The 16291-nt window shown below is 37.8% G+C and overlaps 2 protein-coding genes across 6 annotated transcripts; both read left to right on the top strand.

Annotated features, from left to right (window-relative positions):
• The first annotated feature begins 1470 nt into the window (after window positions 1-1470).
• On the top strand, window positions 1471-8896 carry LOC111811608 (KH domain-containing protein HEN4-like). 4 transcript variants are annotated; one of them, XM_023698539.1, is made up of 8 exons: window positions 1471-2323; window positions 5445-5888; window positions 6001-6276; window positions 6605-6904; window positions 7003-7085; window positions 7366-7477; window positions 8209-8366; window positions 8449-8896. In XM_023698539.1, exons 1-7 carry the CDS (start codon window positions 1682-1684, stop codon window positions 8344-8346), a joined length of 1995 nt encoding a protein of 664 aa, XP_023554307.1. In that variant the 5' UTR covers window positions 1471-1681; the 3' UTR covers window positions 8347-8366; window positions 8449-8896. The 4 variants fall into 4 exon arrangements, with proteins under 4 accessions (XP_023554307.1, XP_023554308.1, XP_023554309.1 ...); XM_023698540.1 differs by having other exon boundaries at window positions 8468-8896; XM_023698541.1 differs by having other exon boundaries at window positions 8471-8896.
• Window positions 8897-9727: 831 nt separating this feature from the next.
• Window positions 9728-16116, top strand: LOC111776478 (GATA transcription factor 24-like). Of its 2 annotated transcripts, none has more exons than XM_023655928.1 (8): window positions 9728-9984; window positions 10431-10777; window positions 11462-11545; window positions 11643-11776; window positions 13221-13340; window positions 13571-13676; window positions 15309-15380; window positions 15494-16116. In XM_023655928.1, the coding sequence occupies exons 2-8, from the start codon at window positions 10466-10468 to the stop codon at window positions 15533-15535; spliced, it is 870 nt and encodes a 289-aa protein (XP_023511696.1). In that variant the 5' UTR covers window positions 9728-9984; window positions 10431-10465; the 3' UTR covers window positions 15536-16116. The 2 variants fall into 2 exon arrangements, with proteins under 2 accessions (XP_023511696.1, XP_023511697.1); XM_023655929.1 differs by having other exon boundaries at window positions 10464-10777.
• The last annotated feature ends 175 nt before the right edge of the window (window positions 16117-16291 follow it).

The following is a 16291-nucleotide window of genomic DNA, read 5'->3' on the forward strand; positions in this document are numbered from 1 at the left end:
AGCTTAAGTGAACCAACTAAATGACTTTACTATTGTCTTAGTTGGATGAATTAAGGCTATATGAGATGCTTATATCGGGGATTTTGTTGTGACTTCCATGTCATATGATACATAATACCTCTATATGATATCTCATGCACACTATGTTAGCATGTTGACTTCAGGATTACGAAATAATGTTACATAACGGATGTATTCATGAAACTATTATTTATGAAAGAACGAATGTACAACCAACATCATACATTTATGTCATGATTTAAAGTTACGAGGACTTCGTGTATTTTTGTATATCACGTGCATTAGGATGTTTATCCGTTATGATAAGTAAGGACGCATACAATACAATATCTATCAACGTCATGATATTATGCGGGCTCATTTCTCTTGTGGGTTCGACGATATAAGCGTGCACTAGCTGAAGGACAAACCGAGCGGGTACGTATGCATCTGCCTTGGGGATCCATGTTGATATGTGGAAATCACTACAAGGGAGTAAGATTCGGATTACCTTGTTGATCGAATATCTCAAGGCAAGAACATTGTTTGAGATTCGAATTACTCCACAAGCAAGATCGATCATGTCTAACTTGAATGATTCTTATTGATCAAATATCTCAAGTTAAGAACACTTGATTGAGATTCGAATCACTCCACAAGCAAGATTGATCATGTCGAGCTTGAATGATTCTACTTGCAACCTAAACTACATGGAATTACAAAGAAACTTAGCCATTAGCTAAAGAAGAGCATAAATGCTTCTTCTACTTACACATACAACGTACATGGCTTTATATAGCCTCAAAATGAAACTATTAGAGGCATTCCAAGAGTTGTAACCTAAACTATATAGAATTGCAAAGAAACTTAGTCATTGGCTAAAGAAGAGCACAATTGCTTCTTTTACTTGCAAATACAACGTAGGCTTTATATAGCCTTAAAATGAAACTATTAGAAACATACCAAGAATTGTAACATTCATATTTAATGACGATAATTAACCTAATTGTAACCTAAATAAATAAAAAGTCTTAAAATACATTAATGAAATACAATAACTCTAAATTGTAATCCATCCAAATTTATAACATGAAACTTCATTTTATGAATGTAGCATGAATTGAAATATCTTTTGATAATTTTAACAATATTTTATTCGCATCTTCATTCAAGCATGTTGTATGATTGATGCCTCTTTGTTCATATCATATGTGCACAAACATGAGCGTGTGTAGAAAAGTACTATACATCAAACATATTTTTGAGCGAAGTATTTATCATAGATTACAAGTATTTTTGGATTTTTTTTAATTGATATTATTAAAAATTTTAAAAGTTGAAAAAGTATATTTGAGATAAATTTAAACTAGTTTTATTTATTTAGCAAAAAAAAAAAAAAAGAAAGAAAAGAAAGCCAAATCCAGTGTAACGCGCGCAGGCGTGGTACCCTGCGTCTCGGAGTCTTCTCTTTCGCCCATTATTGTCTTCCAATCCAGCAAAGAACCCTATTTCCCGTCTTCTCTCTGTTCCACTCTTTCTGTAACAGTCACAGAAAACACCAAAATTCGATCCAATGTTCAGTTAAGATTGTTCCATTCTTCCACATTTGTTTGCAATAATTGTACTCAGTTTCTTCAACAAAATTCTGTTGGTTTCAAATAAGGAGGGAAGAGATTGAGAGATGGGAAGTAACTTTCCCTCTCTTCCATTGAAGCGATCAGTATCACACATGCCGGCGACTGGAATTGCTGATACACACGTCGGCATGGCCAATGGTTCATCTAAGTCGAAGAGGTCCAAGCAACCTCCGCCGCTCATCATTCCTCCGGGCCATATCGCGTTTCGAATGCTCTGCCACGCTTCAAGAATCGGTGGGGTTATTGGGAAGTCGGGCTTTGTGATAAAGCAACTTCAGCAGTCCACCGGAGCGAAGATTCGCGTTGAGGAAGCTCCCAGCGAATCGCCGGACCGGGTTGTTACTGTGATTGGACCGCCGGCACTTACCTCCAGGGTGTTCCTGGATCAAAACCCTAGCGGCCCTGGGGCTAATGGGGAGGAATTCGAGGCGTCGAAGGTCCAAGAGGGGCTTCTGAAGGTGTTTGAGAGGATTTTGGAGGTAGCAGCTGAGAGTGAGGGGGTTGGAGTTGGTGTCGAAGTTGGAGTTGTTTCTTGTAGATTGTTGGCGGACGTAGCTCAGGTTGGGTCAGTTATTGGCAAGGGAGGGAAGGTCGTTGAGAAGATAAGGAAGGAGAGTGGGTGTAAAATCAGGATTTTACCAGATAATTTGCCGGCTTGTGCAGGACCTTCTGACGAGATGATTGAGGTAAAGAAGAAAAAACATGTTCCTTTTCTTTTGGCTTTATCTCTCAGGTTGGAGGTTGCTGTAGTTAGATGAATTTATGGGTTTGATCTTGTGACATGGTGTCATGTCAAGAGTAAAATTAGCTCATTGCTTACGCTGAATTCAAACTTCTCCTAGTTTTTTGGTATGGGTTTTAGCTATCCGGTGCATTAGGCTTAGCTTCATTCTTTTGGTTATTTGATTTGATTGCATCAGACGCGAAATGAAGAAGAAAGGGAGTCTGGCGAAAGATGGATAGGCGAAGAAGATGACGAAGACAAAGAAATTGCTGAAGNGTAAAAGTGTGGAAACCTCTCCCTAGCAGACGTATTTTAAAAACCTTGAGGGGAAGCCTGAAAAGGAAAGCCTAAAAAAAATAATATCGGCGAGCGTGATTATATTTCTCCTTAGTTGTAATGAGATAATTTAGAAACCATTACAGTATAGATTTGCCTGGCGTGAGATATGAGAGTTTTTAGAGGGGTAGAAATGGATGACAGTGAAGTTCAATGCTTCTCGTCATGGTTTGTAGATATTAGTTATCCGTTTCAGTAATTGGAGCCATTATTTTGTGACCTTACTTGTTTTTTGTGTGTTTGTTGTGTTAGTTAGCTGTATAGCCTCCATCTTCAATTTTTTTCAATTGCTTGACATTTTATTAAAAAGGAAACCCATGTTGATATATATGATAGATGTTGAACTTGACAGTGTATAGATGGGGAAAAAACAACAAAATTATTGTTCTCCAAAGGGTTGATACTTAATCAATGTCTCTTGTTGAAACTAATATAAGGGACTGATAATACTTTCCTTGCTCCCAATCTCATTCCCTTATTTTGTCCATTCTTGAATATCTTTGATCTTAATTTGTCCATTCCATTCCTTTCCTTTGGTTCGTGTAAGATGCTTAGTTGATACACATGCATTTTACCACATAATGGAAAATAAGCTGAATGGTTTGCTTATAAAGGAAAAATTTATAGGAAGGTTGAGCTCCTGTAGATTTTCATTATTTTTTTCAGTCAATCAATGTGATCTTAATGGAATTTGCTGTCTGCCATGGTGGAAGTGTTTTTTTTTTTTTTTTTTTTTTTTTTTTTTTTTTTTTTTTTTTTTTTTTTTTTTTATATGACTGTCAGAAAGAAACGAAACAGCCTAGGAGCTGGGGAAAGAGGAATCCCACCCAAGGAAGCTAAAGGAGAGCTTTCCAGTTAATTATTATGGAAAGGCTGAATTTAGAAAAGAATTTTGTGTGACTAGTACGCCACCCAGAGGAGGTGAGTTGTAATTTCTCTACAAAAAATATTAAAAAAAAAAAAAAGGACCTATCTTCCAATGTTTTTGTTCCCGTCTAATCACATATCGTGAGTGCTTAAACCTCAACAAACCATAGACCACAAAATAAATTTAACTTCCTTTGGAATTTTTCTCTTCCAGATTGAGATAATAAGGGAGTACTTCAGTCTTGGGGCTGTTTCCATGAGTTTCATGAAGGCAGACTTCAAAGAGAATTTTCCCCTGCCTCGAGAGACCAAAAAACTCTGACGTTTCCTTCTTCCAGATGCTATATATCCTGCAATTCAACCAAACCAATCTAGCTTTCTACTTCCCTGTCAAAAAGGCCTATTTCAGGCCTAAATCCCAGTCCTTTCAATCCTCTTTCCAGCAATCCGCTATGGTGGCCTCCTCCTTGGTCGGTTTATTGATTTTTTTTATATAAAAAAAAAATAATCTCAAGGAATCTTCCCTAGGCATCTATCTTTCCTGACTTCGATTTTACTCCATGGTTAGCTTTGAAATCCAGAAAATGGAAAAACGAAACCATTATTCGGGCTATATCAAAGCATAGTCTATCTTTGGATCTATCGTTAGGAGGGAGAGTCCTCCAATCTTGAGGATTCTCATCATAAATGCTTGATATTACCTTCCTCCACGTAGCCTCTTTATCTCCGCTTGAGGAGGAGGGCAATATTTTTTTCTTGACGCAAAGCCCAATCCCATATTGAAGGGGAAGGGAAGTCTTACCCCAATTCACTAGGTGGTTGTAAGGCCGGCAACTACTACCATTCCAGAGAAAATTCCTCACGGATTTGTCGAGCTCATCAGTAACTTCCTTTGATGCTTGAAAACTGGTTGAGCAAGCATCAGACACACTCCCGTTGAAGGCGTTAAATTACTGCAATTGTCTATTTTTTTCTAGACTTGTCTATCATATGCTCCCAAAAGTTTGTGAAGTCTTGGAACCTTATTAGTGAGAAGAAGTAGAACTGAAGTAGATAGACTGGGATGCAGATTGGTTCCTGTTTTCCTATTTGATGAAAATCTCCTTTTAGACCAATAGAAATTTTGTATTTTACCCGTATTTTTTGTCGGTTGTTATAATTTTTATGATGGTAGACTAGTTTTCTTTTGCAGTGGGATATTCCATTTTGTTTTATTTGTTTCGGTGTGTGTGTAAACATAGTACTTGGTTTGTGAGGAGAACCGAAGTAAAGAAGGTAGATCACCATGCAGCTTTACCCATGATCTCTTTATAGAAAAATTTCCTTTTGGTCCTGATTTTGTTTCATCAAATCTATATATATATATATATATATATATATATATATATATATATATATTGCAAACGATTTGTTTCCTAGAATGAGTATGAGTTGACCTCTAAATGAGTTTAAATTATGGTGGTCTTGTACCCCATATTTAAAATCCTATGCCCTTGACCGTGAGATTACTCAAGGTGTGTTAAAGTTGGCTTGGACACTTATGGGTACAAAAAGAAATTGTGACTTATGAAGGTTTGGTAGATCTTTTACTTTCATCAACTATGTTCCTTTGTTTATAGGTTTTTCATTCGCAAAATTTTGTTTTAGAAAATGAGTTTCTTGTGTTAATCCAATCATGACATGCGTGAGACACTTCTCACAAGTCATAAAAACTAAGTTTCAATTCATCTTATCACTTTCATATTCAGTTTACTATTGTTGAATGTATAATTTTTTTTAGTAGGAAATTACTTCGAATATGTAGAAGTTGTTGGTATCTGCCGAACTATTTGCTTAAGACTACGTATTTGCTGTTGTGAATATACTATGGTTTCTGACAGATAGAAGGGGATGTTTTGGCGATTAAGAAAGCACTTCTTGCTGTATCTCGCTGTCTTCAAGACTGTCCTCCAAGTGATCAGATGAGAACATTTGCAAGTAGACCTTCTGAAGCAGTCATCCATGAGACTTTATCTGATCTGCAGATGGATCATATTTTGCAGCGGAATTCAATTCCACCCATCTTTCCAAGCAGTTCAAGCATTTTTGCTTCAGGAATCCATTCATTCTCTCTAGATGCTGATGTTCTGTCCCCAGGAGACACGAACATTTCGCAGCAGGAAGTTGTTTTTAAGATTCTTTGTGCCAGCGATAGGATTGGGGGTGTGATTGGCAAGGGTGGTACAATTATTAGAGCTATACAGAATGAATCCGGTGCTACTGTAAGTGTTGGACCATCAGTAGTTGGTTGTGATGAAAGACTGATTAGTATTACTGCTTCTGAGGTGTGACATTCTTTTGTAGTCATTTATCCATCAGCAATTCCTTGTTACATCTGCAATCCTTTGTTACTATTATGTACCAACACTAATCTTTTTATTGTTTCAACTTGGGAAGAACATTGAATCGCGATACTCGCCAGCACAAAAGGCTGTTGTTCTTGTTTTCTCTAGGTCTGTAGATGTGGCAATTGAGAAGGGGCAAGACATGAGCTCAGGGAAGGGATCGCCTGTTGTGGCACGGCTTGTTGTTCCATCGAATCAAGTTGGCTGTGTGTTGGGAAAAGGAGGTGTTATAATCTCTGAGATCAGGAAGGTTACAGGTACAAACATAAGAATAATATCGAGTGAGCAGGTCCCGAAGTGTGCTGCAGAGAATGATGAAATAGTGCAGGTGAGAATGAAATACACTTCGTTTTTTCTGGTGCTAAATAGTTATTCCTTCACTACCCCTACTTTCTTTGAACTTTGCACCCAGCCTCCCCTCCCAGGCGGCCCATGTTCAAATCCTCTGCGTTTATATAAGATATATTTTCCTTCTTGATTAAATAGTTTTCAGATGAGCTTGTGACTAACACGGGCTTTCCCGCATCCTTTGTTGGTATCCCCAACCACCCATTTACATGCGTTAATAATGGATCGAAGGCGATGCTAAATTTTGCAATGAATCTTGATGTTGTGCCCTTTATTTTTTTAGCTATTACATATTTTCCTTCTGACAGATTTCAGGAGAGTTTTCGAATGTTCAAGATGCTTTGTACAACGTAACTGGTCGACTGCGGGATAACCTTTTTTCTAGTGCGCTGAGTAATTCTGGAACAAGGAATGGCGCTGGTACCTCTATTTATCATGAGACCAGCCCATATGGAAGAGTAAGGGACCCCGCACCTCTAGTTCGGACAACTCCAGTTGCCACTTCTCATGGTAGTTTTATACAACATACTACAGCTCAAAATACAGATGACTTGGGTCTTTCTCATAGTTTAGACAGTCCATCATCACCTGGGTTTTGGGCATCGCAGGTAGATTCTCCTTACCACACCCCCCCTCCGAAAGGGATGAAAAAACGGTTAGCCTTTGCCAATTCCAATTCTCTGTTCTTCTTTGTACATGATTGCAGTCTTTATCTGGAGTAAGTTCTAGGGACATGTCAGATGCTGGGAGAGGTTTGCCATCTCATAGGGGTGGAGTACAGCATGGCAGGTCGGTAACACACATTCTGACAGTTCGAATATCTTTGAAATTTTAAAATATGGGCACTGGATCATCTTGTTGCTACATGTTCTCTTGGCATCCTCAATTTACCACGAACATGGGAACGCTGAAAGGCGAGAACCATCAAATTATATTTTAACGCTTACTGGATTTCTTTGGATTCTGTCTAGCTTGCGTGTAACTGGCATAGGAGTAGCATTCTGATGTTGCTTCCCAAAATTTCAAATCATCATTTCAAGACTTCTAACTTTTTCATTCATGTTGGCAGTGGGAGCAAAACTGCTGTAGTGACGAACACGATGGTCGAAATTGTAGTTCCTGGCGATGTTATCAGCTTAGTGTATGGAGAGAATGGCACAAATTTAGCTCGTCTAAGACAGGTAAAGACAATGTTTCAAGTGTGAGTTTCTTAATAGAATGACGAACTTCACTAATCTTGGTTATGGTTCTTTAAGTTACCTAAAATAGAGTCAGGTGTGTATAGTTAATAGAGATCCTGTTGAACAACATTTAGAGATGGCCAACATAAATGCATTTGGATCTAACAACCGTAATTAGAAACGAGAAAATGTATTTATTACGAATGATGCGGGTCGGGTCGGGTCCATGGAATAAAATGGTACATCATTAATGTGCCGTTTGGAAATCTATTTGTTTTTTTTTTTTTTCATTGGGGGTTGAATTACAAATCTAGTTCATAAATTTTGATGATGATGTCTGCTTAGTATATAAACTTTTAATAGTTGTCTCAAAAGTTTAAATTGCGATTTTATGCCGTTTATATTATGAATTACATGATGATGTGACATGATAAATATCGACTAATTTAGCCGAATATAGTAGCAGAAAGAGTTAGACTTAGAAGTAGCATGTCAAAATACACGTAACTATCCAAGAAATGAAAGACCCTTTACGTGTGCCTTTCTCGGATCGTCTTTTTTTCCTTTTGTATTTCTATTGTATTCTACAAACCATTTGTATGATGTAAGCTACTACAGAATGTTGGTTCGTATATGAATGAATGATTAAACACATTCACTCCACTGCTGTCATTTTGTAGAACTGATATATGGTTAAATATCTATCTATGGTTTCCCTTTGGTTTGATCAGATATCCGGGGCGAAGGTGACGGTGCACGAACCCGATCCCATAACGAGTGATCGGCTTATCGTGATATCTGGAGCACCTGATGAAACCCAGGCAGCACAAAGCCTCCTCCACGCATTCATTCTCACTGGATCCTCATGACAAAATTTTATGCATAGCAGGTTTTTGAATCCCTCCCTCCCTGAAAATGTTGTACACTTTAAATTTCAACTCAGGGCGATAAGTTTATTGCAATCGTGTTAGTTTATTTTGTTTCCTGCAGCAGCCTACACGCCAAATTATAAATAGATAACCCTCTGACGCCCTCCCTTGAAGGAAAACAAAAAGAAGACAAGCTTGAGAACATATTAATACATTTGTATGATTGTTCATCACTTGATCTTAACGAATTCTTTGTGATTGACTTTCCAAAGGGAAAAAAATGTAAGTAAAAAAAAAACCCTTTTGGTCCATGAATAGGGATGTTCGTGCGGTGGGAGTCCATGAATAGATATGTTCGTGCGGTGGGAATGGGGAAGGGGAAGTCTTCTCCGTTCTCATCCCCCGTACTTATTTCATTCCATCTCTGCAAAATTTTCTTTTTTCCTTTGTGAGGATCGAGACGGGATTCTCTGTAGTGAATTGACAGGGATCGGGTTCTCAGTTAAGAATTTTTACTATTCTTTTGGAAACATAGTTCTTTTAGTGTGTACTATTAATTGATTAGGGTTGATTCACTTATGTTATTAGAAATTTGAATTAAACTATTATTGATGGTGATTCACTCGTTATTTTAATAGGAGTTGAACCCATATTGTTGTAAATTATTATTTGTGGATAAAATTATTTTAATACAATATTAAATTAATGTATGTGTAAATTGTTAGGACAAAATTAGATTGCATAGTTTTCGAATATAAGAAAAACACTACAAAAAAAAAAANTATCGACTAATAATTTAGTAGTTGGTGCAACGCTCCAAAAATATAATAACTCAAATGATATAAATAAGTTAGTCAAATTAATAAAAAAGAAAAAAAAAACCATTCAAATATCGGAAACGTATTATAAATGAAAGCACTTGAAAAGTCTCCATTCAAATATCCGAAAAGTCTCCATTCAAATATCGGAAAAGTCTCCATTCAAATATCGGAAACGTATTATAAATGAAAGCACTCGAAAAGTCTCTTTGAAAGGGGAGGGGACTGGATATGTTCGAAAATTAAGCAAAGCAAAGACGGGATAAGAAGAATAATCTCTAACCCCATTTATCTAACGGAGATTAAACGGAAATTATGTCTCTTTTTTCATTACTATATAAATGAAAAAGAATAAATGATGAAAAGACGTAAGAGTTGTTAGCGTTACTTCTTTTACTTTTTTTTTTTAGTCTCTAATTTAGGGAATGATTATTTAGGGAATGATTATGAGCTTATAACCAAGAATACTCTCTTTTAAGAGTTTTTAAGAGCGGAAAGCAAAGTAATGAGATATGTTGTTATTTATTTTCATGTTATTTTGAGAGTGAAAAAATATGTAAGATTGTGTTCTAATGGTTGAATTTAGAGAAATATTAGCAAAAAAATGGCATATGTTGATATGAATGCTTCCACCACCATTGGATCTGCAACTAAGATCAAGATGAAGCAACCCTTTGTTGCAGCACCTTCTTCCCCATTTCTGCTTTTCGTCGTCTCGCCGGCGCTGTTTCGCCGCCGGTTTTTCTATCGTTCCGGCGACCTTGAACTGAAGTGGAGTGGAGTGGAGTGGCATCAACCGTAAAAAACCCCCAAATTCAAGGTCATTTTCCAGCCCATGTTATCTTCCTCCTTTTTCCCTATGAAAATTTAGATTCCCAATTTTCCATATCAATCTTCGATTATCCTCTTCCTGCTGCTGATTTTTTTTGTCCAACGCTTTTCACTTTCACTCTGCTTTCTTCTTCACCCTTCTGATATTTACTTGGATTTTCTAGGGTTTACTTTACTTGAATTTTTTGTTGCATTTTTCGCGATTGAATTTGGATTTGGAATCGCTTGCTTTTACTTCAATTCCAGTTTCTTTTGTGTTATTGGGCGGGGTTGATTAATTCCCCTCTCTTTTTGTTGAGCTATCCTGTTCGAAATTTGAAATCCAGGGCTTTGAATTGTCTGTTTCTCATACATAATTTTTCTGCTGACCTTTTCGATCGTCCGTCGTGTTTGGTCAATAAGTTTCTGGAATTTTTTGGTTCCTTGTTAAATTAGCGTGTTCTTGGCCTTCCTATGTAATTCTTGAAGAAATGCCGGACTCCAATTTCCAAGACGCGATGTACGGTTCCGCCGTCGTGAACAACGGTGGCCGGGTTTTGGATAGCATCCAGAACCGAGTTGGCGATGAAGGTGACGACATTACTGTCGGGGAAGAGTCCATGGACAATCCTCAGATGCGCTTCGAAGATTCTGGGGGGATGAACCGAGTCCAGGACATTGTTCCTTCGTCGTATGTTTCCGGCTCCGATTACAACCCTTTGACTGGAAACGGTGGTGCTGACCAACTTACACTGTCGTTCCGCGGGGAGGTTTACGCTTTTGACTCTGTATCGCCGGACAAGGTTTGGTTTTCAATTGGGTGTCCATACTCTTCGTAAATTATGCACTAGTTGTGTAATTCTTCTTCTACTTACTGAAGATATATTGTATTTGAAGCTGGGTTTGAGTAATTTGCGAACAATATGATGAACTTCGAACAATTTGACTCAATGCTTCGTTATGACATTCAACTTCAAGATCATTCAAATTGGGGAGGGATTTTGTAAAATGTAATATTGTTGGTTTAAAGGATTTTCTGAACTGTTATAGAATGGGTATAATTTTAAAACCCTGTTTTAGTTTCCTACAGGGACCTAACTGTGTTGTGTTGCTGTATTGTTGGAAATTTGGACGATGAATGGAAAGCTTTTTCTTTTGAAATATGATTGAAAAAGAAGAAAGGAATATGATGATAAATGAACAGATTGTGCCAGTTGAACTGAATACTACTGTTGTCAAATTAGATGTATGAAGGTTTTGGTGCGAAGTATACATATATGCCATGGCATGCCATACTATATGAAGGAGTTGTTTTGAGGTTCGAGTACATGAATACGATCACGATAGATTTAGGAAGGATTTGGTGCGAAGTATACGTATATGCCATGCCATGCCATGCCATACTATTATGAAGGAGTTGTTTTGAGGTTTGAGTACATGAATTCGAACACGAGGGGTTTTAAGTTTTTCGTGGTTAAATTTGACAGGTTCAAGCCGTGCTTTTGCTTTTAGGTGGATATGAAATTCCTTCTGGGATTCCTGCTGTTGGAAGCGTTCCCGTCAACCAACAGGTATACGTGCACGTTATTATTTTAATGGTGTATTGATTGAAACCATCTGGTGTTCTTGATTTCCTACCTCAGTTAACTTTTGTTCTAATTCTTACAGGGTACCAATGGCTTTCCTGTCAGGTCGGTTCAACCACAAAGAGCTGCTTCATTGAATAGGTTTAGGGAGAAGAGAAAAGAAAGGTGTTTTGAGAAGAAAATTCGTTACACCGTGCGAAAAGAAGTTGCACTCAGGTATAACTTACAATAGATGCCTGTTTATTTATTTATTAGATGGTTGAAGTTAAGTCAAGGGAGCGCTCCCTTCCTCTCCCGCTCTCACTCAGAGATCTAAGTAAAAAATTACCAAAAAGATATCCGATGAGATCCCACATCAATTGGGGAGGAGAACGAAACATTCTTTGTAAGGGTGTGGAAACCTCTCCCTAGCAGACGTGTTTTAAAAATCTTGAGGGGAAGCCCGAAAGGGAAAGCCCAAAGAGGACAATATCTACTAGCGGTGGGCTTGGGCTGTTACATATCCTTTGCCAGACTCTCTCCTCTCTATATTCCCTCTTTGTCAGCCTTACTGACTAATACGCTTGAGTCGTGCACAAACTATGACATCATCCTACATGTCTCACCCTTTCCTCGTTTACCAGCATACACTTCAGTGATTGGGGCCTATCATTATATTAAGTAGAGTCAACAATTAGAAAACAGCAGGGATAGGATAGTGTGAAACAGCTATATTATGATTTTGTGGATCGTCTCTGATCTTGGTTGTGGTCAAATGGGATTTTCTAAAACATTAGTTTTTGAGGCAGGTAGCATTTCAATTTTAGATTTTCAGATGAGAAAAGGTGAAGGAAGTTTCTTGTAACAGCCCAATCCCACCGCTAACAGATATTGTCATTTTTGAGCTTTCCCTTCTGGCTTCCCCCTCAAAGTTTTAAAACGCATCTGTTAGGGAAAAATTTCTACACTCTTGTAAAGAGAGCTTTGTTCCCCTCTCCAACCATTGTAGGATCTCACAATCCACTCTCTTTGGGGGCCCAACGTTCATCGTTGGCACACCGCCCGATAACCAACTTCGTGAGACTGACGGTAATACGTAATGGGCCAAAGCGGACAATATCTGTTAGCGATGTGCTTGGGTTGTTACATTTCTAACGTGGGAAAAATGCTTTATTGATGTAACTTAGAGGTGTTATAGATGTTCGATGGGCCGCTCATAATATTTAAGTTTTTTTTTACTTGAAATAAAGAAAATAAGAGCTGCTAATAGAAAGGAAATTACATATCTGAAGAAGATGGAAGTTGATAGGAATAACTTTCTTTAATCTTGTGAAATATATATATTTCTAATAACTTTCAGAAAAAGAGAGATGAATTTATAACTGTGATGATATAGTGCAAAAAGCATATCTTTAGTGTACTTCGAAAGATTTCTTTTAATCAATTCAATGTTGTTTCTGTTGTATGCAATTCAACGTGATATATTCGTCTCCTTCATCATCCAGAGTATATAAACTAAGTTACTTTATTGCATTATTCCATTCTTATGGTTTGTAGTGCTCAGCATGTGACAATTCAAGAATTTAAACTAGCTCTAGTCAAATGCTCAAATCATCAAAGGACAGAAAAAATCATTTTGTTCTCGAGACATGTTCTAACAACTCTTGTCTGGATTCATCAGAATGCAGCGGAAGAAGGGCCAGTTTATATCCTCTAAAGCTAATGCAGATGAAGTGGGCTCATCTTCACTTTTGTCTCAAACGTTGGATCCTGGACACGATGATGGCTTGTTGGAAACCTCGTAAGTATTGATCGATCCTCACAAGTCCCATTTTCTAACTTTGAATGACCTTGCTGGTAGTCTGAGTCTCATCAATTTGTCACCTTACGCTTGAGTTGCGAGTTGGTTTTGCATCCAACTGGAATACCAAAATTCTAGAAGGAATAGAAAAATTCTCAATTCTCATTCATACTGGAACAAATTCAGTGATCTGTTTCCCTAATAATGTCTTTCATTATTTGTTTATGCAGATGTACACATTGTGGAACCAGTTCAAAATCTACTCCGATGATGCGTCGTGGGCCTGCTGGCCCTAGGACTCTGTGCAATGCATGTGGGCTCAAGTGGGCGAATAAGGTTTGTTAATCGAGTCCTTTAGGTGATATAACATCGTCCATGAAATCGAGTCCTTTAGGTGATATAACATCGTCCATGAAATCGAGTCCTTTACAGTTGTCTTGGGCTGAAACTTGCATAATTATTTGGAGATCAGTGATGGGAGCGAAGTATGTTGTGTTTAACATTTCATTATCAAAGACCTGCGGTTTTGATTCAGGAGATTCTTACAGTTGGTTGATGATGGTTTTAAGTTAGTTTTGCAGATCAGTCTTGGTTTTTAGATTTTCATTGGTTAGGAAGGAATACCAATAGGAACCGAACCTCGAGACGGTTTCTTCCTTTGCGAGTCTTTTCCCGTATGCCAGTAGAAAGACTTGGATGCAATCGGTTGCCTTAAATATTTAACTTTGTTCTTGACTATTGAGTTCCACCACACCACCTCTTGCCTTAAAATCTGCAGTAGAGAGTTTAGTTCATAGAGTATGTTTTTTCCCACAACTTTTCGAATGAGCTTTTCGATTGCGATTCACAGAGATGCATTAGCTGTTGTAGCAAACTAAATGTTCGACGACTTGTCAATGGCCTCGAGTTCTCATTAGTGAACTTTGAATGCAATAGGGAAACCTGCAGGAAATAGTTAAGTTCATAGAGTATGTCTGTTTTTTCCCACAACTTCTCAAATGAGCTTTTTGATTGCCATTCACCGAGATATATTACCTGTTGTAGCAAACTAAATGTTCGACGACTTGTCAATGGCCTCGAGTTCTCATTAGTGAACTTTGAATGCAATAGGGAAACCTGCAGTAAATGGTTAAGTTCATAGAGTATGTCTGTTTTTTCCCACAACTTTTCAAATGAGCTTTTCGATTGCCATTCACCGAGATATATTACCTGTCGTAGCAAACTAAATGTTCGACGACTTGTCAATGGCCTCGAGTTCTCATTAGTGAACTTTGAATGCAATAGGGAAACCTGCAGTAAATAGTTAAGTTCATAGAGTATGTCTGTTTTTTCCCACAACTTCTCAAATGAGCTTTTTGATTGCCATTCACCGAGATATATTACCTGTTGTAGCAAACTAAATGTTCGACGACTTGTCAATGGCCTCGAGTTCTCATTAGTGAACTTTGAATGCAATAGGGAAACCTGCAGTAAATGGTTAAGTTCATAGAGTATGTCTGTTTTTTCCCACAACTTTTCAAATGAGCTTTTCGATTGCCATTCACCGAGATATATTACCTGTCGTAGCAAACTAAATGTTCGACGACTTGTCAATGGCCTCGAGTTCTCATTAGTGAACTTTGAATGCAATAGGGAAACCTGCAGTAAATGGTTAAGTTCATAGAGTATGTCTGTTTTTTCCCACAACTTTTCAAATGAGCTTTTCGATTGCCATTCACCGAGATATATTACCTGTCGTAGCAAACTAAATGTTCGACGACTTGTCAATGGCCTCGAGTTCTCATTAGTGAACTTTGAATGCAATAGGGAAACCTGCAGTAAATGGTTAAGTTCATAGAGTATGTCTGTTTTTTCCCACAACTTTTCGATTGCGATTCACCGTGATATATTTACCTGTTGTAGCAAACTAAATGTTCGACGACCTGTCAATGGCCTCGAGTTCTAATTAGTGAACTTTGAATGCTATAGGGAATTTTGAGGGATCTTTCCAAGGTTTCGAACACTGGCGTCCAGGAACTCTCCGTGAAGGATACCGAACAGGTAGACATTTAAACGGAGTTAAGAAAGACTCAATAGTCAAATAATATCATACTTCCATACATTTTAATACTGTTTTGGTGTCTGTTATTCCTATCCATTTTTTCGTATATCAGAGCGATGGCGAAGCTAATGAATCCGACGCTGCAGTTAGCTAATGTGGATATTCTCGCTTCTAATGGCGATAATTAGGCCATAAACCACAAAAATTGATCAACTAACTCTCTGATAAGTTCGTGCTGTGGTTGAAGTTGGATCATTTGAGTATTCCAACAAATTATATGGAAATTCATGCTATGCTCTGTGCAGTTTAGAGAGTATGAGAAGAACCATAAGCAATGGTAGAATGGGTTCCCCATTTGTCACCAATCATGTAGCTGAAAATAGATGGGATTCAGAAGGTGGGTTTCAATGGCGGCCCTTTGGTCGAAGTATGAAAGAACAAAAGCTCTGATCAAAAGGGCTGGTGAGGTGAGTTGCTGCCTCCACTTTATGATATGATCTTGTTCTTGTTCTACAATGTTTGGTTAAGATTTGTGCAATCTTCCCCATGTAAAAGGGCTGCTGTTAAGTGCTTCAGATCGCATTTTTTTTAGCTTATTTATGGCTTTGTATTTAAGGGAATTTTGTGTTGTGTTTTGATTTTGTGGAATTTTGAAAATTATAGTATTATGATCGAGTGATCTAAGTTAAGGTAGAGAGTAAAGTTGTGTTAAGTATAGAGCTTATTGTGCGAGAACAATTGTGGAGCTTTCGGTATCTGCATCTTTGAATCTCCAACGAGTTTAGATCATGATTTTAAAGAAAAGTAAGTTCATTTTAACTTGTGAGATCCTATATCAATTGAAGAGGGAAACGAGTTCCAATGAGGATGCTGAGCCCCAAAGAAGGGTAGATTGTGAGATTGCATGTTA

The sequence above is a fragment of the Cucurbita pepo genome, chromosome LG15, assembly GCF_002806865.2.
Source record: "Cucurbita pepo subsp. pepo cultivar mu-cu-16 chromosome LG15, ASM280686v2, whole genome shotgun sequence".
Lineage (NCBI taxonomy): Eukaryota > Viridiplantae > Streptophyta > Magnoliopsida > Cucurbitales > Cucurbitaceae > Cucurbita > Cucurbita pepo.